This window comes from Astatotilapia calliptera, chromosome 3 (genome assembly GCF_964374335.1).
Source record: "Astatotilapia calliptera chromosome 3, fAstCal68.1, whole genome shotgun sequence".
NCBI lineage: Eukaryota > Metazoa > Chordata > Actinopteri > Cichliformes > Cichlidae > Astatotilapia > Astatotilapia calliptera.
Genome location: NC_137424.1, coordinates 46,534,214 through 46,557,452, shown reverse-complemented (window position 1 = coordinate 46,557,452; position 23,239 = coordinate 46,534,214). Strand labels below are relative to the sequence as shown.

Here is a 23,239-nt window from a genome sequence, read left to right as displayed (position 1 = left end):
ATTGTTACAGAACTAATTGTGAATTTATGTTGATTTGGAGATTTGCTGAAAATGATTGTTTCACATTCATAATCCCACCTAGTCTCCCCTCCTTGGATCACATTCCTGACACTGATTCTCTAGACTCCACATTTTACATGACTATTCATATTCAACCATTTCCAATAAGATCATTATTACAATGCCAAAGAGGTTACCATGAGATATAATGCTGTTTGACCTTCATAGTAATCCTCAATCATCAATCTATTCAACATTGCTGAATCTAAACTAACCAGCTGTGTTAATCTGAACTTCTTGGCTGTCCTCTGTGTAGTAAACTGGGTTTCCTCTTCCTCCTCTGCACCTGTAGAGTCCTTCCTGTGAGACACTGATTTGTCCGTTTGATGGGGAGACAACATCCACTGTGGTATTATCTCTGTACCAGTAGTATTTCCATCCAGATGATGATGATGGGTTCACAGAGCAGGTCAGGGTCACACTGCCCCCTACTGGAACAGCTGTGTTATCAGCTCTCAGTTTGGCCTTTGGTTTATCTGCAGTTCAGTTTAGAAAAAGAACAAAAACAAATAAATTATTGAATCTAAATAATTTAAAAAACTAGATGGAAATGGTAACATGACCAAATCTTGATGACAAGATAAAATAAACTTTAAACTCATTTTTATCAACACTGTGAAAGTTTTATATTTTCTTTGCAGTATTTAAAAAGTAATTTGTCATGGTCTGGTGACTCTGTGTTTATGAATGAACAAATGAATGAAGCCCATATTTGTCACTTCCAGTTGCCTGCAGTGGAAATGGACCCTTCCCACCTTACATATATTATACAAACATCACATTACAGGTCAGAAGAGGTAGCATTTAAGAAAGGCAATGAAAATACACAATATTGGAGACAGAAGGAGAAAAAAAGGACTCGACTCAGACTGAGTTCCACTAGGAGAGCAGTTTGTGTGTGTCTGTGTCAGTTACATGCATATGTCAAGAATCAAGAATCAAGAATCAAGAAAGCCTTTATTTGTCACATGCAAGTTGCCCTGCAGTGAAATGGACAGCATTATGGAAAAACACTGAAATGTACAACACAATGGGCAAGTCGAGGAGGGGAAAAAAGAGACCTCTACTCATGCTGGGCTCCTATGGGGGGACAGCATGAGAACAGAAAACAAACAAACCTCCTCTGCACAAAGAGCACATAAATGTCCACATCACGACATCATGAAGCACGCGACAAGATGCAGATCCTGCCCTGCAGGCTGCAGCTATTCATCCAGCGCTGGGCCCAGACCCGCCATCTGACTCGGCCTTGGAGATAAGCGTATGAGGGCGTTTGGAACAAAGAGTCTAAACACAGTTTGTCATCAGGGGAGAAATTGTTTGTTATGTTCAGCTCCAGCCTTGAGACCACAGCTGGGACCGATGTGGTAGCAGCATGAAATAATGGTGGTGTTCTTGCTTTAGTATGAACCACTGCATGTCAATTTTACAGTCAATCTAATGTCCATCACTGGTTCCTCACCATTCTCGTTGGAGAGCCGTGAGCCTCTCCACGATGTTATCAAGCTACACCGAGATGTTATCCAGTTTGCTCATAGAGCATAAGTGTTCACGACAGCTGTGAGCCTCTCCAAGATGTTGTCAGATGTTGTCAGAGTCTCAGCACTCACAGCAGCTGCAAGCTTCTCCAAGATGTCATCCGTGCTGCGTCTAATGAGCCCATTCTCGCTCCATCATTCCAATCAACATATCGGGCAGCCTTGTTGGGATTTGAACAGCTGTTCCCGCTTTCTTTATTCTTCGATAAGCCAGGGCCAAGCCAGCGCCGATCAGCAAGAAGCCTGTTATCATGGTTCCAAAAAGATAGATGTCTTCAATGGGCTCTCCGGAACCCAGGCTTCTCGTCGAGAAGAGGGTGTCAATTGCATTCAGGGACCAGTTGATCAAATCCATAGTTCCTCTTTTAGGTTTTAGAGAACAGACTGTGAGCAGGTCAGTGTCACACTGCCCCCTACTGGTATGATTGTTGTTCCTGCTGTCAGTGTGGCCCTGGGTTTATCTGATGTTATAAAAAAGGAGGAAAATTAAATAAATATGCAGATCATTCATTAAAAATGCATAAAAACAATCAATCATACCTAAACAGATCTGAAGATTTTCAGTCAGTGACTCTGGGTAAATGGATTTGCTCTACTTATATTATTGTATTTAGCCACTTAGAGCCTGTTTGTCTGAGGTATCAAACTGTGGCATTGTTTAGACACAACATTGAAGGATGAACCAAACACTGAAGACTGGAGAATGTGATACATTAGACATAAAATATTTGTTTTCCGTCCGCCTGAGTGCTTCCTGAGAGGAAAACTTTGTAATGAGAAAGATTACTGTGGTAATGTGTCTGTAATGAACTGAGGCCATTTTCTGCTCTTTGGTTCGGCTTCTATGACCTGCATCCACATGTAAGACGTGCAGAAGACATTTATTTATATTTCACAGAGAATCCATCCTCTGCTATTTGGTTTTGTCATTATTTTTCATACCCAAGTCATACATACACTGTAAAAAAAATCCGTAAAAATACAGTACAATCTACTGTATAAACGTGAAGGAATTTTCCGTATTAGTCATTTACAGGTATTTTTCTGTATTTCTCAACTACTGCAGTGCATTGTGGGAAAAAGAACCTGAAAAGGAGGGAAAAGTAAGCGCAAGAGCAGCCATTAGGCTTCTTTCAGGCTTCATCTGGATTTTGGATTCTGAAGTTGGAGAAACTGCCTTCAAATTTCTGTGGTAAGTATTAAAACTCATGTTTCGTTTTATTAAAATAATGTTTTTCAAAAGACTCCGCGTTTTTATTTAGAAAGAATTGTTAATTTATTTGTTAACTGGTTTCGGCTGTCTCCAGACAAGTCAGGAATATTTTGCTGACTCATTTTTTAAAATAATTGTTATTTAGGTTTAACATGACTTAAGCTTTATTTTAATTAATGTTAAAATAATTTTTACTGTGATACCACCAGTTTTGCCCTTCAGTGGCTGAACCAGTTTTCATAAATATTATAGTTAGCTGTCTGTGTCTCTCTGGGTATTACACAGCTGTGACTGCTAACTAGCTAATTAGCGAAAATCAGCGATGTGGATAACTGGGAAAGTGAGAACTTCATGGTTCTAGAAATTATTCTAGGACTCTAATAAGTACTGTATCAATACCTGTGTTTTACAGTTGGCTCTACTGTACACTTTAAAGGGTTTCAGGCAAAGTTACACTAACCCTAGTTTAAGCCTCAGACCTTCCTGGCTGACGCTAGCAAATGCTAATGTTAGCCTCTGATTTGGGCTGCTAAAGTAAAGACTTTTAGCTAGCTGACCAGCATAGATTATTTCGGTGGTTAACAGACTGTAGTGGTAAAATTATTGAAAGTATAGTTTCACCTCAGCACATTTACAATTACAGTATGTCTATTTTGTAGCACATAGAAATGTTTAGTTAATATTTACAGACAGACACATTTTCCCTGTAACTGTGTTTTTACTCCAACATTTGTTGAAAATGTAATTTATGAAATGCTGAGCAGCATTTCTTGTATGTGGAATATTTTTGTCACCCCACTGTGCTAATGTGATTAAATACTAAAAATTATTACTAAAAAAATTCAATAATAAATCAATAATAACTATTTCTTGATTGAACTATAATGTAAGCGCAGTGCTGGTGTGCAGGGGCTCTATATGCCTTGTCTATATCAAGCTTTTAGCCAAATATAAGCAGAAATATTTGTATCTTTCTTAAAAATCCAGATCCTTACAGATTATTTGAGAAATGGATCAACAGCTATCACTACTTGAAGCACTTTAAGTCCTGCAGTGGAAAAATATCCCTTATTTCACCTTTGATCACACACTTTGGTTTTCCAGTGCAGAGCAATGGCCAAGAAAAGGAAAGACTTCCCCGAGTGAAAAAAAAGATGAAGATACAAGCTGGTGATGATCCAGAGTAGCTGGTCTCAGGAAATGAAGAAAAACCCTGATCACCTTCTCTACAAACACAAGGTGAGTTTAATGTTGTGGTTGATTTAGTTTTTCAAGGTATGTATGTTACTTTAATTATAAACTGCTTTTGTTGCAACAGAATGGTGTTATGTGTATGCAACTCTACGTGAATTATAATCCTTTGTAGGGCTGCGTGATATGACCAAAATCTCATATCCCAATATAAGACGTATCTCTCCTGATAACGATATATATCACAAAATAGTGCATTTTCTGTAAATTCTGTGATTCTCGGGCAACTCGACTTATGTGAAATGTTTTCAGTTGGGCGTCGTGTACCTGGAGTCGAGTGTTTTGACCGATGCATGAAACTATACATTTTTAGACATGAGTTTAAATGGCCGCCATTTTCTTTCTGAGTATTTATTAGATGGCGTGCTGCAAGGAAAAGCCTGTTCTAACGTTTGAGTCTAAGGATTATTTTGAGCACCTGACGACTCTTTTTTGCTTTTCATTCGTAAACTCTCTCGAAACTCTTTCATGTGATTCTTGTGTAGGTGGTTAAAGAGGTTTGTCGTGTTCGAGTGGTGGTGGGGACCAGTTTGTGGCATAATTTGCATAGTACAGTTTTCTGGGGCGTGTCAGACTTTTCATAACCAAACCATGTCCATGCTACAGAGGTAGCCCCTCATTTAACAATAAGGTCCTCGATTTCTTTTGACTGGTCCTTCTGGTTCTGCCTCATCCTTGCTGGCCATGCTGGTATTCTCTGTGCCTTCATCTGCGTGGTGACTGTAAGCGCCATTTATAGTTACTTGATGTTTTTATTTGAGGTCATTTGTTTGATGCATATTCTGAAATTTTATGTTTGAGAATAATGTATATCATTTCAGTTTAGTTTGAAAAGTCTCAACAGAAACTTGAGCTTTATTGTGAAAGGTTTATGTGGAAAATAAACAAGCGGACGGCGGAGCCACACGATGGTTTTATCCTCATTGTTGGTAACGAAAGTACGCGTAAAAACAGTCACTTGTCCGTCCATAGTGTGGTTATTTTAAGTATAAGAGAAGGAGAGAACTTTAAGAAATAATATAGCAACTACAGTGACCATCAAAACCATGAAAAAAATATTGCCGTAAACAGTTTATTTTGCAACACCACAAAACAAAGAATAGTGTATAATATGAAACGATAGACATTTTTATATCGTAATCTGATATATATCGTCATATCGCACAGCCCTAATCCTTTTTTTGTTTATGTTGTTTATGCTCTAGGTAAAAAAAAATTATAAAAATACAAACTTTTTAAAAATGACTTGTTGTTTCTCTTTTTTTTCTCAGAATAAATTGCGACTAGTCTCAATGGCTGACACGGAGGAGCAACACAGCGACACGTTAACTCCGACTGCTGCAGTTCCTGTATGAACTGAGCAACTCTTAAAATCCAAGGAAAAGCTGAGTGTATTTTACTTAAAGCTCAGATGGACCTTGATGTACTAACATGCAGGCTGCATTCAGGACTTTGTCACACTGTTATATGAAGAGCGGTAACAAGACTTTGTAGTAATTTGTCTTACTATTGTCTTATTTGTTGTGATTTAGGGTCTGTGCGCACAAGCAGAGGTTTTTGTTTGTAACTGTAACCTCGTTTTCAGAGCCTTGTCTAACATTTAATGGTCATGAAATATGTCAGACTTTTTCCTCTACTTAACCAGCTTAGAGAATTTGAACACCATGGAGAAAAAGGTGTGCATTAAGGATTTTGAACTATGATGTTTAAGTGTTGTCACTGCTGAGGATTCGTGGACACAGATCCTTATTCACTATGCTGCTGTTTACAGTTTAACTTTTCATCAGAACAAGCACTTCTAATTATACTTTGCTCCTCACTGACAAAACAAGTCCCGTAAATACACTTTTATCTTTAAGTTTGGGACAGTAATCTGTCTTAATTTATTATGTGTTGTAGTTATCATATGGGGAAAAGTCCTGTGGTTATCCATCAGTCCTGTTCGAATAAACCCAAAGTTCAGGAACATCTTCTTTAGATCTGTTCAGTTGTATTCATGTGGCACCACTTAAACAGTCAACAAATTTTGACTCAAGTATGTTATATTGTAAGGTAAAGAGCCCAAAGAGTTAATCTCAGACAAATGTTCACACAAATGTGAATTACATTCACTTCATTAATGAAGTGAATGTAATTCAGTAATCAAAGGTGTTTGGCTATAACTGACTACATGTGTATACTGTATCATAAGTGGACAGAGATGGATGTAAACCACACCTTAACCATTTGGCTGAGGCAAAACTACCACAAGGCAGTGATTCTAACTAAAAGGTACTCTGGATATTATTAAATGTGAACATGTCGTTAAATATGACATTTTTTGTTTGTCAGGTGTCCTGTTTGAAGAAAACACTTGGTAGCCACTTGAATGAATGTAAATAAACACATTTACATGAGGGCAACCTGATTTCAAGGAAATAAAAATGCTCAAATTTGAAAGCTTGTGAGTTATTTTGTTCATGTATCAGCTGTTTAGTAGTTTTATGACAAGATGGATGCTGTCATTATATTTAAGTATAGTGTTTGAGTTAAGGAGAATAAAAGAATATTTAACATTAATTGTACCAATGTTGTTGTGTACGAAGCACAAATTAATTTAAGTTTTAATTTATGAATTTTTGAGTACATGGTGTACTAGGTTGTAATTGCATAGAAATGTACGTTTAAGGATATAAAGAACTATATTTAATGAGTTACAGTGAAAAGAAGTGCTTGGAAATAGTAATATAAACAGAAATTTCAATTTTTCTATTAACGGAAAATATCAGTTAATGATACAGAAAATATACTGTGAATAAACGGAATTTTCTGTTTTATAGCTGAAGGAAATGTCCGTAAATAGTACAGAGAGTATACTGTAAATCTACAGAATTTTCCGTTTTATCATTTACAGAAAGGTCCGTCAAACCTCCGTAAAAAAACAGAAAATGTACTGGCAGAAAATTACCAGGACATTTTCTGTTTTTCTACGGAATATTTTTTTACAGTGTATGTATCTAGTTATTTATGTATTTATTCATTTATTTTATATTTGAAAGCTTTAATTTTCTTTGTGACCTTCCCACACGTGTCACTTCCTGTAGTTTTGAAGGAGGCCCTGCTGGGGAGAGATGAGATTATGCTAATGATCCTGTTACAGAGGTTAAGCACAGTAAAAGTGCTAAAATGGTTCAAATCTTGGTTGCTGTATTCAAAGACACTGCTTCTTTTAAAGCTGTGCGTGTAGAAGCCCAATCACATGAAGTTGCTGAACTGAATTGATTTTTATTTAAACAGTGTTGGAGAATAAACTCAGCAGGCAAAGCAACAGCTGACTCATCTCCTCGTTGACACAACACAGTTTGCAGCAACAGTGTGAGGCCAGACCGGCTACACACAGTGAAATGAAACGGCTTCTTTCTTTGGCCTTGATCCCCCAAATTTCATAAACTGTGTCCTGGTGGTTTTAATGTGACCTCACTGAAAGACAAACAGACTGAAGAACTGCTGGTATCACTGCTGTGATTGTGCTTTCTGCTCTCAGTGTGACTCTGACTCTGACTGGCACCAAACACAAGGTTATAATCTCACACAGGCAATCTGTCTTAGCTCAAAACTACACAACAGACGCACCTGATTTGTTATTTTTTCCTTAAAACTTTCCTCTCTTTACATTCCCCTTTAAATGAATCATTGTCACAGTGGACTCAGCTGTGTGTCTGTTTGCACAGTGAGTTTCTTGGAGGGTCTGAATTATTTCTTGATGTTGAGTTTAAAACACAAAACAGGAAACTTCAGTTTGACTCGTAAACCAACTCACATGAACCTGTCAGTCTGAAGGCATCACTCCATCCTGTTAAGAGATAGTCACTGCTACCCCGACATCTGTAGTCTCCACTGTGGGACACTGAAACTCTGCTGATCCTGTATTCACTGGATGTTGGAGGGCTGTTTGTGTTGGGTGCTGTCCATTCATATTTCCACACCTTTCCTTCACCTCCCTGAATCTCACATCTGAGAGTGATTGTCTCACCAGTGAATATCTGAGACCAGCTGTGCTGCAGCGTCACATCAGTCCTGTTGGAAACTTTCCACAGCAAAATTCCTCAGTTAGGACACAAAAGGAATGAATAAACATTTTATAACCCCTGTGGCTGAAACTCCTCCTGCTGGCTGATCTAAGAAAAGGTTGATTAACCAGAGTGAGAAGTTTGCAGTTTGAAATCCTAACAGAATAAAATCAGATGCAGAAATCTGGAATGAATGTTTTATGTTCACTTTTCTGTTCAGATCAACAATTTTAAAACAGCTGAAGTCATTTCAAACATTTATCCTCTGATTCATATATACACTCAACAAAAATATAAACGCAACACCTTTGTTACTGCTCCCATTCCCCATGGGATGGACGTAGAGACCTAAAATTCAGTCCAGATACACAATATAACCATCCCTCCCAAACAGTGGTCACAAATCAGTCCAAATGTGTGGTAGTGGGCACATCTGCCATATTGAGATAATCCATCCCACCTCACAGGTGTGCCACATCAGGATGCTGATCTGACATCATGAGTAGTGCACAGGTGTACCTCAGACTGCCCACAACAAAAGGCCACCCTGGAATGTGCAGTTTTTTGCGCTATTGGGGGTCTGGGGACCCAGAACCGGTCAGTATCTGGTGTGACCACCATTTGCCTCATGCAGTGCAACACATCGTCGCATGGAGTCTATCAGATTGTCAATTGTGGCCTGTGGAATGTTGGTCCACTCCACTTCAATGGCTGTGCGAGGTTGTTGGATATTCGTGGGAACTGGTACACGCTGTCGTATACGCCGGTCAAGCACATCCCGAACATGCTCAATGGGTGACATGTCCGGTGAGTATGCTGGCCATGCAAGAACTGGGACATTCTCAGCTGCCATCTGCCCTGAACAATGTGAACCATGATTCATCCGTGAAGCGCACACCTCTCCAACGTGCCAGACGCCATCGAATGTGAGCATTTGCCCACACAAGTCTGTTACGGCGACGAGCTGGAGTCAGGTCAAGACCCCGATGAGGACGACGGGCATGCAGTTGAGCGTCCCTGAGACGGTTTCTGACAGTTTGTGCAGAAATTGTTTGGTTGTGCAAACCAATTGTTCCAGCAGCTGTCTGGGTGGCTGGTCTCAGACGATCTTGGAGGTGAACCTGCTGGATGTGGAGGTCCTGGGCCGGCGTGGTTACACGAGGTCTGCGGTTGTGAGGCCGGTTGGATGTGCTGCCATATTCTCTGAAACGCCTGTGGAGACGGCTTATGGTTGAGAAATGAACATTCAATGCACGGGCGACAGATTTGGTTGACATTCCTGCTGTCAGCATGCCAATTGCACGCTCCCTCATTGCTTGTGGCATCTGTGGCATTTTGCTGTGAGACAAAACTGCACATTCCAGGGTGGCCTTTTGTTGTGGGCAGTCTGAGGTACACCTGTGCACTACTCATGATGTCAGATCAGCATCCTGATGTGGCACACCTGTGAGGTGGGATGGATTATCTCAATATGGCAGATGTGCCCACTACCACACATTTGGACTGATTTGTGACCACTGTTTGGGAGGGATGGTTATATTGTGTATCTGGAATGAATTTTAGGTCTCTACGTCCATCCCAGGGGGAATGGGAGCAGTAACAAAGGTGTTGTGTTTATATTTTTGTTGAGTGTATATAAAAGGATGGAGTGGTTTCCAGTAAAAAGGAAAAGTGAGCAAACACTGCATCATCAAAAACATCATTCACTGTTATTTCCATCTACATATAAAATAATGTTGAGCTGTGTGTGCGCGTGTGGTTTGTGGATCGGCTGGGAGAGAGGAGTCTGGAGGACTGAGGATGTCACAAATTGAATGTTTGGGTCAATTATGAACACTTTTTTTTAATGTGTGTGTGTGTGTGTGTGTGCCTGTGTGTGTGTGTGTGTGCGTGTTCATATTTAGTATGTTAATCAGAATTTAACACCAAAGGGCCGTAGTCCGTGACAAACATAACAAAACTCTGTTTGTATTTTTATTCCAGAACCAGTATATCATTAATAATTCAAAAACATTGGTACCAGTTCAGCTCAGTAGGTGAGCAGTCTGGCCAGGTTCGAGTCCCAGCACGCACCCCTTTCTTCATTTCTATCCTCTCACTCGGCTTTCCTGTCTATCTACATTGTCTCTATCCAATAAAAGCTAAAAGGCCAGAAAAGATCATCTTTAAAAAAGTTAGGAGCATTGATGGTTCACACATTTCATGTGTAATTAATGCTTCACAGGTCATGATGATGTCGATGACTGTAGCCGTGCTTCTAGGTCACACGTATGTCTACAGAGCCACAATGGGAGGTGTTTGGACGCTGCATGCGTGCATCATCCGATATTATAGCTTTGATTTGCACAGAGGAGGAGCTCCAGGTCACTGAAAGTCGAGCAGGTGAGAATTTCTGTTCACTCGCTCTGGGCGGTCAGACTCCCACAGAGAAGAATGTCTAAGTCTCAGTTTTTACCATTTAAACATGTATAAATAAAATTAAATGCAGACTTCTGGTGAAGCCTGCATCTCCCAGCCTTCATTGTTACCTTTCTGTTGTAAGGACAAGTCACAAAGTCTGTCCCACTCATTGTTCAGTTATGATTTTCAAATACAAATAAATATAATATTAAATGTTTTTTTTAGTGACATAAAAACATGCTTAGGAATGACTGAGCCATACATTTATTTTCTAACTGGTTATTATTATTGTTATTATTATTATTATTATTATTATTATTATTATTATTGTTATTGTTATTGTTATTGTTATTATTATTACATCATAAAATTATAACAGTTTTATTAGCCCTTATTAGATGCTTGAGCTGGGACCAAAGTAACAAAGGTCACCATCAGTAACACACTACGACGGCAGGGAATCAAATCCCGCAGTGCCAGACGTGTTCCGCTGCTGAAGCCAGTGCATGTCCAGGCCCGTCTGAAGTTTGCCAGAGAGCAGATGGATGATACAGCAGAGGATTGGGAGAATGTCATGTGGTCAGATGAAACCAAAGTAGAACTTTTTGGTATAAACTCAACTCGTCGTGTTTGGAGGAAGAAGAATACTGAGTTGCATTAAATGTTTTTTTTAGTGACATAAAAACATGCTTAGGAATGACTGAGCCATACATTTATTTTCTAACTGGTTATATACTATTATTATTATTATTATTATTATTATTATTATTATTATTATTATTGTTGTTGTTGTTGTTGTTGTTATTGTTATTATTATTACATCATAAAATTATAACAGTTTTATTAGCCCTTATTAGATGCTTGACAGGTCCATAATTACTTTCAGATTAAATGTTTAAACTCACCAGTTTCCTGAATGATGACTGGATCACTTTGTGCTATGAGTGAAGTTGTGACTGTTCTCCATCCTCTGCATTGGTATTTTCCTCCTTTAGAGATCCTGATCACTTTATCTGATCCAACAGCTTCTGTGGACTTCACTGCAGATGAGGTTTCTCTGACCCACTCATATTTTAAGTCAGCAGAGTGTTTCACATCACAGGTCAGTGTCACACTGCCCCCTGCTGGTATGGTTGTGCTGTTTGCTGTTGCAGTGATCTTCATTCCAAGTCCTGTAATTAAGAAATAAATAGAAATGAAAAAAAAAGTGAAAGTATTTCATGTAAATGAAGTAAAAAAAAATATCACAACAAAACTGAAAGTTAGTGGAGCTAAATATTAGTGAGCTTGTAATTTCAATTTGTTCCATCAAAACATCAAACATGGGAATATTTGATGAAACTAAAGAGGATGTAGAAATCTGGAGTGTGTCATGATCCCGGGTCTGACTTTGTGTTTCTGAGTTTTTAGAGGTGTAATTCTTTGTTTCTTCGTGTTTGTTCTTTTGTTTATTGATCTAATTTATTCTTGAGTATTTTGAGGCACCTTTAGTTCTTCTTATAATTTAGTCTTAGAGTTTAATTTTTTCCTTCAGTGTTGCCAGTCTCACCCTCCTGTGCATTTAGGTCCTCATCTTTCATCACATGACAGGATGAAGAAGTTTGATGTTTTCTTTTCTGCAGTTCAGGTCAATAACTTTAATCAGCTGTATTAGGTTTAATGATTTATCCACTAATTAAATATAAAACACAGAACTAAATTTTAAGAGACAATCAAAGGTCACAAACTCTACATTAAGAGGTTTCACATATTTAGAAATGGAGAAACTTTGGAGAATACAAGCTGTTTTATTCCAGATTAAAATTTTAAACTCACCAGTTTCCTGAATGGTGACAGAGTTACTTTCTTCTGTCACTGAATTTGTCCCTTTATGTCCTCTGCAGCTGTAGATGCCGGCGTCAGAGGTCACCAGTTCTCTCTTTGATTCACCAGCTACTGTGGTCTTCTCAGAGTTAAAACTGGGTTCTCTGAACCACACATATTCAAAGTCAGCAGAGTTCTTCATATCACAGGTCAGTGTCACACTGCCCCCTGCTGGTATAGTTAATCTGTCTGCTGTCAGAGTGGCCTTCACTCCAAGGTCTGTAATTTAGAAAAAGATCAAAAGAATAAAATTGTTGCTCTGAATGTTTGAAGCAAACTTAAATAATGTGAATCATCTTTTGCAGCCACACAATTCGACACACTGAACATCTACAGAGACTTTGGAGTGACGTGTTAAACAGCTTCTAATCAAAACACCAAATGAGGGATGAAGGTAACAAACTCTATGCTGAGCTCAGAGCAGCATTTGGTTACCATGTTCATGTTGGTTTTTCCTTTAATTTGTCATCTGTGTGGAGCTTTTGATAATTAGCATTTTTATAGCTCCAAGAGGTAATACAATACAATACAGTTTTATTTATATTGTACATTTAAAAACCCGAAGGCACACCAAAGTGCTTCACAGTAATATGGAGAATCAACATAAGTCAATAACAGGGTACAGATTGGGCACCAGCACAGACAGAATAGAGGCACTAACAGACCAGAGGAGTTAGATAAATACAAAATCCACTAAGAAGAAAAAAACAGCAACAAAATTAATAATAAATAAAATAAATAAATAATAAATTTAATAAAATTTAATAAAAAATTTATAATCCAAAAATTAATCCAAAAAATCCCACTATATGAAACAACATACAATCCAACAACATAACTCAGTGAGATAAACTGCACTACACACAATGTTGATATTTTCAGATCAGATAAACATGAAAAGAAAATCCACATGTATGAAGCCACAGCTCTTCAGTAAATATACAGTTTGTATCGTGGGTGTGTGTTTGAGTGCTCACACACTTAACATGGTTATATTAACATTTTAACCAATAAATCAATGAAATGGTTGGTTTATGATACAAAATATAACACAGAGGACGTCATTTAGAGCAACACAGGAGAAGCTAAATACTAGTTAAGATCAACACACATGATATAAAGGGAAGAAAAAACAGTTTCTCACCTTCAGTGTTTCCATGTCTGACTGTACTGAGCACTAAAATAATGAATGAAACATCATCAGACATTATACAACTGACAAAATCACAATAAATATATAAACTGAGGTTTTTTAAATCTTCACATGGCACAGTTATCATCAAATTTATGTGTTTCTATTAGCTGTGAAACCGGCTGGAAACATGAAAAAAAAAACTAGTCTGCTGTGTTGAAGCTGTCAGGTAAACAGGTTAAAGCAGTGATACACTGTAATTGTCACCAGTGAGAAACATTTTCCTTCATCGCTGCCATTCAAACAGTAAAGGTGTGTATTGTACTCACAGAATAACCCCAGCAAACAGAGCAAAGAGTGCCCCATCCTCACGTCCAGCCCTGCACGCTGATCTGCATCTAATCTCAAAGTGTTCGACTTTGCATTGATAAAGAGAAGCTGCACTTCATGTAGATAAGACCAGAGTTTATATTCAGCTCCTCCTTCTATCACCTCTCTGTGCTTCCTTCCTTTTACACCAACCACAAACAGCTCCTGTAGCTTTGACCACAGCAGTTGTGTGACGTGTTCATGTTCAAACTTTTTCTTGTTTTGTGATACACAAGTGTCTTTCAACCCTATTTAACAAAGTTTTTGCTTTTTTTTCTCAGTTAGTTTCTGTTTAAATTTATTTTATTTACTTTGCTTTACATATCCGCTAACGGCTGCAGACAGGAAGATACTGCCAGCACCGGAAACGTGCTCGTCATCTCCGAGCATGAAGTAAGGAGAGCCTTCAAGAGAGTGAACACCAGGAAAGCAGCAGGACCAGACGGCATCCCAGGTCGTATCCTCAGAGACTGTGCATACCAGCTAGCTCCTGTGTTCACTGAGATATTCAACATCTCTTTATCTCAGTCGGTGATCCCCACATGCTTCAAAGAGTCCATCATTGTTCCTGTCCCGAAGAAACCCCACCCTGCTTCTCTCAATGACTATCGCCCTGTAGCCCTCACCTCAGTAGTGATGAAGTGCTTTGAACGCCTGGTCAGAGACTTCATCATTTCTTCACTACCAGACACACTGGACCCACTACAGTTCGCTTACCGTCCAAATCGTTCCACAGACGATGCCATCTCTCATCTCCTCCACACATCACTCACTCACTTGGACACTAGAAGGGGGAATTATGTTAAAATGCTCTTCATAGACTACAGCTCTGCATTTAACACCATAATTCCCTCCACACTCACCACCAAGCTGGAGCATCTGGGACTCAGCTCATCTATGTGTCAGTGGATCTCCAACTTCCTAACTGGCAGACCACAGGCAGTAAGGATGGGCGGACATGTCTCAGCCTCCACCACTCTCAGCACTGGAGCCCCCCAGGGGTGTGTTCTGAGCCCCCTGCTGTACTCTTTGTACACATATGACTGTGTGGCCACTACCAGCTCCACCACCATCATCAAGTTTGCTGACGACACCGTCGTGGTGGGCCTGATCTCTGATAACAATGAGACGGCCTACCTGAAGGAGATTAGGAATCTGGAGAACTGGTGCCAGAGGAACAACCTCCTTCTAAACGTCAGTAAGACAAAGGAGCTGATAGTGGACTTCAGCACTAAGCAGGAGAGGAACTACCAGACCCCCGTCATCAACGAGTGCCCAGTGGAGAGAGTGGACAGCTTCAAATACCTCGGAGTTCACATCACGCAGGACCTGTCATGGTCCTGTCACATCAACACCGTGGTGAAAAAGGCCCGACAGCGTCTCTACCACCTCAGACGCTTGAGAGACTTCCAACTGCCCTCCAAGGTGCTCAGGAACTTTTACTCCTGCACCATAGAGAGCATCCTGGCGGGAAACATCTTAACCTGGTTCGGGAACAGCACCATGCAGGACAGACGAGCTCTACAGAGGGTTGTGCGGTCAGCTGAGCGCACCATCCGCTCCGAGCTCCCTGACCTGCACTCAATCTACAGCAGGCGGTGCTGGACCAAGGCCAGGAAGATCGTGAAGGACCTCAGCCATCCCAACAACAGACTGTTCTCTCTGTTGAGGTCAGGAAAGCGATTCCGCTCCCTGAAGACCAACACAGAGAGACTGAGGAGGAGCTTCTTCCCGCAGGCGATACGGTCTCTCAATCACACCACCACACAGTACTGACCCACACATATGGTTCTTACACACACACTGGACTTTCTGGACTTTGTTTTTGCACAACACTGGTCACTATATTCTTCATTTCCGGTTAATACTTGTACAGCTGCTGTTATTGTGTATATATTTATTTATATTTAGATTTCTTCATACATTCTTATATAGTTCTATATTGTGTATTTTGTTGTACAGTTATTTTATTTTCAACTTTAATTTATATATTTTTTCTTATTCTTCCCAGTTAAATTTACCCTTCATTCTAATTTGTGTTGTACAGTTATTTCATTTTTAACCTTAATTTATATTTTATTCCTTCCTAGTTAAATTTACCCTTTTTAATTTTTCATATTTATTTCCTATCTTATTCATAGCCTTTTCCTTTTTTGTTTTCTTTAGGTCACGAGCAGTTGTCCAAGCATTTCACTACATATCGTACTGTGTATGACTGTGTACGTGACAAATAAAAATTTGAATTTGAACTTTGTTTTTGGGGAAAAAAAATGAAATAAAAGTTTTTAAAAAAGTACTGAAGTACCTTTCTTGTACTTAAAGTGCAAAAACTGAACAAAAACATACAGAAATGTAAGCTTGTTGTTAAACCTTCTCAAATTTTGGTTTTCAGTTATCAGTTTTGAATAATTTAACTTTGGTTTGATTTACAGATTTCTCCATCACAGACCAAACTCATCCTGGATGGAGCAGCTTAATGTAACTCTAGAGTCCAGCAGACAGATAAATATGAGTGAAGCATAAAGGTTTGGTTATAAAAACCATCATGTGTTACAAGTTAAGATCTAATTTCTAAGAGGGTAGAAATAGAAATTATTTTTATTTTTATTCACACATAGATGCACTTTTACAGCACATCCATACAGAGACTGAAAGGCAGCTGCTTTCCAGTGTGAGAAACAAACTTTTCTCATTTTCCCACAAAGATTTTATTATCTTTATTGTGTCATCACCACAATGATGCTACTTTTGTCTGTTTTCACACACTGCCATGCATACTTTAATGTAGCATTGATAACTATTGCTATTATTTCAGTACAGGCAGGTCACATAAACATGTGTAATGCTCACAAAGATCAAAGTGAAATTTCCACTGTGCTCTTTGTCTGAATTCCTTGTTAACTTTCTGCTGTGAGCTGATAACATAAAACAGCACATCTGCTAAACTGAAGACTTCAGGCTGAAACCACAGGCTGCATTTCCTCCTTTCATGGGGATACAGCCACAAACCATGAGGTCAGCCAGTAGATAAATATAAACCTGTGACAGAATAGACAAGACACACACACACACACACACACACACGGAATAAAATGTTGATCTGTATTGTCACATTTGCAGTTTGATGTGTCATGAACCGAAGTTCCGAGCGCAGGCAGGACCCAGTAGCAGAACACACACACTAGGGTAGGAGCGAATAAAGAAAGTAATTTTTATTGCAACTAAAGGTGTCCCGTGAGGGTAGCCAGAAAAACAACGGATGAAACCAGACGAAACCGAGGGACCGCACAGGGAACGCCGAGAGCGGGGCTGTGAGAGGCTGTAAAACAAAAAGAGAGACAGATTACTGGGGTGCGGAAAAAAGGCAGCATACGAGGGAAGGTGGAGTGTGCGTCTCACGGTGATAGCCGGGCCGAGTGAACCAGAGGGGGGTGGAGCTCCAAAAGGGGTCGAGACGGCGAAGCTGAATGTGAACCAAATCTCAGGCGGACAGGTGGACAGGCAGGTGGCTCGAAAAAAAACACGCCGAGTTATGATCTGGGTACACAGGGAAAAAAAACAGTGTTAGGTCCGATGGAGAGTTTGTCATACGAGTTCTTTTCCGCAGGCGTACGTTACCGCTGAGAGGCGACTACGGACTGGCGTGGAGCAGCAGGTAGGGCAGGATTAAATAGTCCACCTGGTGATCGCCTGGGATGGGATGCAGGTGTGGGGTTAGCAGCCACGCTCGTGGGCGTGGACATCCCAGCAGCACCCCGGACGCCGGGCCGCGGACCATGACATGATGTGTTACAGTATTATTGTTTGGTATTGCTGCTTGAATGAAACAGTCACTTTACTGGTGTGAATTTATTGGAGTTTTATTTCAGCATTTTAAAAGTTTTAAATAAATTAAAAACATTAAACATTCCTAACGTGTAAAACCTTTCAAAAGATGAATTAAGAGACACAAACATGAGTCAAAAGCAACCTGCACAGGTCCCTAACAGCTCAAAATGTTTTCACATCTTTAACTGAGGGTGTTGATTTTGACTGTACACTGTGTGTCCAGACACATGATGTCTGTGCTGCGAAGTAAAACAGAACGAGGGCTGTAACAGCAGCACAATAATCACACACTCAGGGTAAACACATAAAAACACTTTCAGCATTAAAAAAATCTTTAATGACCTGAATCATTGCTGAGAAAAATTACATAAAAATACACAATAACATTAAGCTGTGAAGAGCTGCATGTCAAAACAATATTGGGCCATTCACCTCTTCTGTTTCTCCTTCATTAGTGCCTGAAAACCAATATGAGGGTGTTTTATTATCACCTACGCAGCTGAAATGGTAAATAAGACTCCTACACTTTCCTATAAACGTCACAGTTAATGAGACCTTTTCTTAATCTATAAATAACGTTTCTTTCTTTCTTGTTTCCCTGTTGTCTTCACTTGATCCACTTTGCTTCTGTCTGCCTCTGTGTCCCACCTTTACTGACATTTATTTAATAATTTTAGTGCTTTTACTTCAAGTTTATAGTGTCATCTCCACGCCCACCGTGTCTTGTTTAAGTGTCTATTTTGCCAAAGTGTCTGACATTTTATTTCCCTTAATATCCACATGTGCTGGAACACAAATGAGTCTGATTTAATGCCGTGCATGTTCCTCTGTTTTCACACAGGTGAAGTCAGCTGAAATGAAAGAAGTGTTGGAAGGTCTTTTCCTTCAGCACAGCACAGAGCAGGTATAAATAAATACTAATCTATAGGAGGAGTGTTGGTGACCACACTGGCACCCAGTGGGGCATCACTAGTGTTTAGATGCTGTTTTGTTTCTCCTCATCACTTGCTAGAAAGTAGGAGGTGTCTCTGCGCTAGTAGAGCAGTAATGTGCCTGTTGTACAATGTAAGTACAATGATAAGCTTAAATGAATGTTTTAGGTCTGATGTTTCTGAAATTCTTGTGAGATCAGTTAATGATGTAAATGGAGTGGAGTGCAAAATTATAATACTGCGACTTCTCTGAGTCATGCTGACCACGATTGATGCAGAGCTTTAGTACTCTGTGATGTTCTGTCTCCATCTTTCATATGAGATTCATCACATGTACAAATTATCTTTTCCTTTGACTTCATCCTGTGACAGCAGCACACAGAGAGCTTCTCTCTGTAAATGTTCTACTTCAGTCCTCTGTGTCAGATACATGCAGACTGCTGTCATGCTCTGAACTGTTAGTGACCGCTTTGCAAATAATACTCACATCTGCTTATTTCAGGTTTGCATGATAATGCAGTTACAACCTGCTTGTGTTGTTAGTCTATCAATAATCTCAAACAGGAAACAAAAATCAAACATAAAATGTTCAAATGTCAAAAGATTTTATTTCTATCTTCTAGCTACAGATGCAAAAAAATGATCAGAAACACAAAAATATACATGAAATACATTCAAATGTATTCACTGCCTATGATATAATTCTTATTTATATAATGTACGAGATCTTTGGACAAACACAGTTAAAGTATTTGTTGGTGCCCATATCAGTATTTACTTGTGAAACACTGCAAACACTGACTTTAAGTTGTGCTGTCAGATACTAAAGATCACATATTTCACACTTTGTTCTCACTGCTGTTGGAACATGTTAGATACATTCAAGGTTTATTACAAAATCTTTAATAAAAAACTGAATATAAAAAGCATGAATATTAAATAGAAATACACCTGCATTTATTTATGCTATAAGAGAGCAATATGTCTGATATTGTGATTTAATATTGCAACTGTACATAAAGCTGAGCATGTCTGATATTTGGGCAGCAGAGGAGCAAGAGTGGCTTCATAAAAAGCTTCTTCTTGGCTTTGCTGCTACAGCTCTCCTCACTGACCTGTAAGACAAGCACAAAGAGACAAAGTGATTTCCAACATGTAAAGATATTATGAGCTGAAGACATTTAATAATGTGAAGAATAAATCAGCCTGCATGGCAGCAGAATTACTGAGAGAGCTTCCTGATGTGACTTCAGAATAAACTGCTGCATCAGCTGCAGGACTTGATGTTCCTGTGAATGAAGAGAAGATCATTGAAAACAATAATATCATTAACCAGGAGGAAACTGGATGTCTCCACTAATGCAAAGATAAAAGAGTAGATTTTAAATAGCTGACAAAGTGTGAATACATAAATATAAACTATAAAATAAACAGATTTACATTGTAAGAGCAGATAAACATGTTGAACAATATTCAGTGGAGATGATGGCAGACTTTGCTCACCTTTGTTTTTCTTGGCTTTTTCTTTTTTGGGCTGTTTGACCTCAGCATACATCAGACTGTCCTCTAAAAGAGACGTCAGAGCTCAGGACACATTTGTTCAGCACAGATATGATGACAAGAACATTACAGAGTAAAAACATGAGAGAAACTGTTTAGATTGGGGACATATAGATGGACAATACCATACTGTACAATAACAATATCATTCTGTATATGAAGCAGACAAACTTACACTAAACTCTGAACGGCCCTCGATGTGTATAAGATTCAGTCTGCTGATGTGTAGTGGTCGTATGTAGTAGCTAAGCTTGGTCAGTGAATAACTAAACTCCATGTTGACCTATAATTACCTGCAATATAACGATGTGATGACACGTTCAAGTACAAACACTGAATGAGACTGTTGTGACTGTACCTGCAGCTCCCGTCTTCACCTCAGAGTAAACAGCACTCTGCTCTGCTTTATGATGCTTCCCTGTTAAGATGAGCAAATAAACAAAATAAAGTCATTAATATTGAAGCAAAACCCTTTCTAGCCTTTCTTTTCCATATTGAACAAATAAACAAATAAATTCAAATAATTATTTATTTAAAAAAAATCTATATTGTTTTCGACACTCACTGTTTTTTCTGACGTTTTTAAATTCGATAAGAGCATATGTGACATCGTGGGGTTCATCTGCACCTGGAATGTAAAAATGTTGCACTTAGTTTCCTCTAACAAAGAAACAGAAATCTGTTTCTTTGTTAGATCTTACATGCCTTTCAAAATATAGAAAAAACTGTTTTTGATCATTTTCAGTGTTTCCTACTTGATTCATAGAAGTTAGCAAACCAGAAACATGCATATTTAAAAATAAATGCAAAAACAGAAAAAAAATTCTGTGGTGCTGTGTGATCAGATATTTTCAGAGCATGAACCCATCATGGTGTTACTGTTTGTGTTGTTCTGATATGAAACAATAACATTTGTGGATTCTTTCAGTCGAGTTAAAGATACAATCAGGTTGTAAAATCCTGTTTGTTTCTGATCTTTTGTGCATGTAGTCAGTTGGTTATTTGGATGTTTGTCCAGCTGGATTTTGATAAATGTTCTTTAAAGCTGCTGAGCACAAACTGAACCTAAGAAATTTTCCTGTTAATGGAGACTGAATGAAAAGTCAATATTAACAATGATAATAAAGATCGGTTTAAGTGCTGACCAGGATGAACAGAGTTGTATTCATGAGTTTCATTCTGGTTGACTCCATGATTTGTGGAGGAGCCCGGACTGTGACTCTCAGACTGGATCCACCTGAAACAGGAAATAAACACAATAAACTCAAAAGTAACTGATGTTTGTTTAAAATAATAATAAAAAGTATTTTACCAACCTGGTGAAGCAGGAATCTGTGAAAGAGACAAATGTTATTACACATGTTTGTGGTGTGAATTGTTATTTTGTGTCATGAGATCAGAATACATGTATATGTATGAATAATTAAAGTGTGTGTAGTAAATAAACTCTCTAATACAGCATGAAAAGAAGAGGCTCTTACACTTGGACTGTCTGCAGCGATACAACAAGAGCAGGAGAATAATAATGAGAGAGACTCCACAAACCAGTCCAACCATCAACCACACAGGAGACGAAGAGCTGTCAGCTCCTGACACAGTTACTGTGACAACAAACAATAAAGCTTAATTATATTTTAAATTTCATAACATCATTTTATAAAAATGATCTTGAAAAAAATCCAGTTCATCTATTTCCCTCGACTAGAAATCACTTTGAATCAACTCCTGCTGTATTTAAATGACTTGACTCCCAACAATGAACACAAAATGTTGACTTCCTTAAATCTGCTTTACAAACTTTTACTATATAAACATGTCAAACAGTCAAATCTTAATATAAAGAAACAAAAACTGATGTTTACATTGAGATTTTCTGTTTCCTGTCAGAAACTGTCAGCATGACTCTGCTCTGTGGTTTCATGTTGTGACTCCTGTTCTACACTACTTGCAGTGTTACTTGTAGAATTGTTACAGAACTAATTGTGAATTTATGTTGATTTGGAGATTTGCTGAAAATGATTGTTTCACATTCATAATCCCACCTAGTCTCCCCTCCTTAGATCACATTCCTGACACTGATTCTCTAGACTCCACATTTTACATGACTATTCATGTTCAACCATTTCCAATAAGAACATTATTACAATGCCAAAGAGGTTACCATGAGATATGATGCTCTTTCTCTTCATAGTAATCCTCAATCAACAATCTATTCAACATTGTTGCTGAATACTAACTCACCAGTCATGTTAATCTGAACTTCTTGGCTGTCCTCTGTGTAGTAAACTGGGTTTCCTCTTCCTCCTCTGCACCTGTAGAGTCCTTCCTGTGAGACACTGATTTGTCCATTTGAGTGGAAAACTGCATCTTGTGTGGTCAGGGCTTCAGAGGATTTCTCATCTCTGTACCAGTAGTATTTCCATCCAGATGATGATGATGGGTTCACAGAGCAGGTCAGGGTCACACTGCCCCCTACTGGAACAGTTGTGTTATCAGTTCTCAGTTTCGCCTTTGGTTTATCTTCAGTTTAGAAAAAGAACAAACAAATAAATGACTGAATCTAAGTCATTTAATCAACTAGATGGAAATGAGAAACATGAACAAATCTTGAATAAAATAAACAGTAAACTCATTTTGATCAACACAGTAAAATTTTACATTTACTTTGCTGTATATAAAAAGTAATTTGTCATGGTCTGGTGTGTTAGGGTCCCTGGGTCGTTGACCCAGTGTTTTGTGTTCTTTGGTTCTTTGATTTTGTTATTTCATTATATTCTAGCTTTGCTTTATGGGTTTAGGATCATTCTTAGTTTAGGTTCTCTTGGTGGGGTTTGGTTAGAGTTTTAGTGTTCTGGTTTTCTGTCTGTGTTCCATAGTTGCTGTCTCCCCTGTCTGCTGTATCCCCACATCCCGTCAGTGTCTGTGTCTGCCCTGGTCCCACGTCTTTGTTCCCTTTGTTATAGTGCCTGCCTGTGAGTCTGTGTTATGTTTCCTGTTTTACTTTGAAAGTCCATGTCTGATGTTAATGTGTCTGGTTTTGCTTC

General features: G+C 38.8%; 1 protein-coding gene and 3 long non-coding RNA genes across 4 annotated transcripts in view; 1 reads left to right on the top strand and 3 right to left on the bottom strand.

The window, feature by feature from the left end:
- Window positions 1–2,635: 2,635 nt before the first annotated feature.
- On the top strand, window positions 2,636–6,501 carry LOC145425430 (uncharacterized). Its single transcript, XR_013906113.1, has 3 exons — window positions 2,636–2,790; window positions 3,916–4,050; window positions 5,334–6,501. It is a non-coding gene; the product is annotated as an uncharacterized LOC145425430 (long non-coding RNA).
- A 1,334-nt stretch (window positions 6,502–7,835) lies between these two features.
- The window catches only part of LOC145423218 (Fc receptor-like protein 5), a 33,642-nt gene continuing 18,238 nt past the window's right edge, over window positions 7,836–23,239 (bottom strand). Inside the window, exons 7-8 of the mRNA XM_080295447.1 lie at window positions 22,437–22,715; window positions 7,836–8,128 (exon numbers count right to left, since the gene is read on the bottom strand). Of these exons, the coding sequence (XP_080151573.1) occupies window positions 7,836–8,128; window positions 22,437–22,715 (572 nt within the window). The remainder of the gene's footprint in view (window positions 8,129–22,436; window positions 22,716–23,239) is intronic.
- On the bottom strand, window positions 17,063–17,651 carry LOC145425441 (uncharacterized). Its single transcript, XR_013906126.1, has 2 exons — window positions 17,275–17,651; window positions 17,063–17,194 (listed from the first exon to the last, which is right to left on the bottom strand). It is a non-coding gene; the product is annotated as an uncharacterized LOC145425441 (long non-coding RNA).
- On the bottom strand, window positions 19,505–20,607 carry LOC145425442 (uncharacterized). The gene is made up of 2 exons (XR_013906127.1): window positions 20,139–20,607; window positions 19,505–19,924 (listed from the first exon to the last, which is right to left on the bottom strand). It is a non-coding gene; the product is annotated as an uncharacterized LOC145425442 (long non-coding RNA).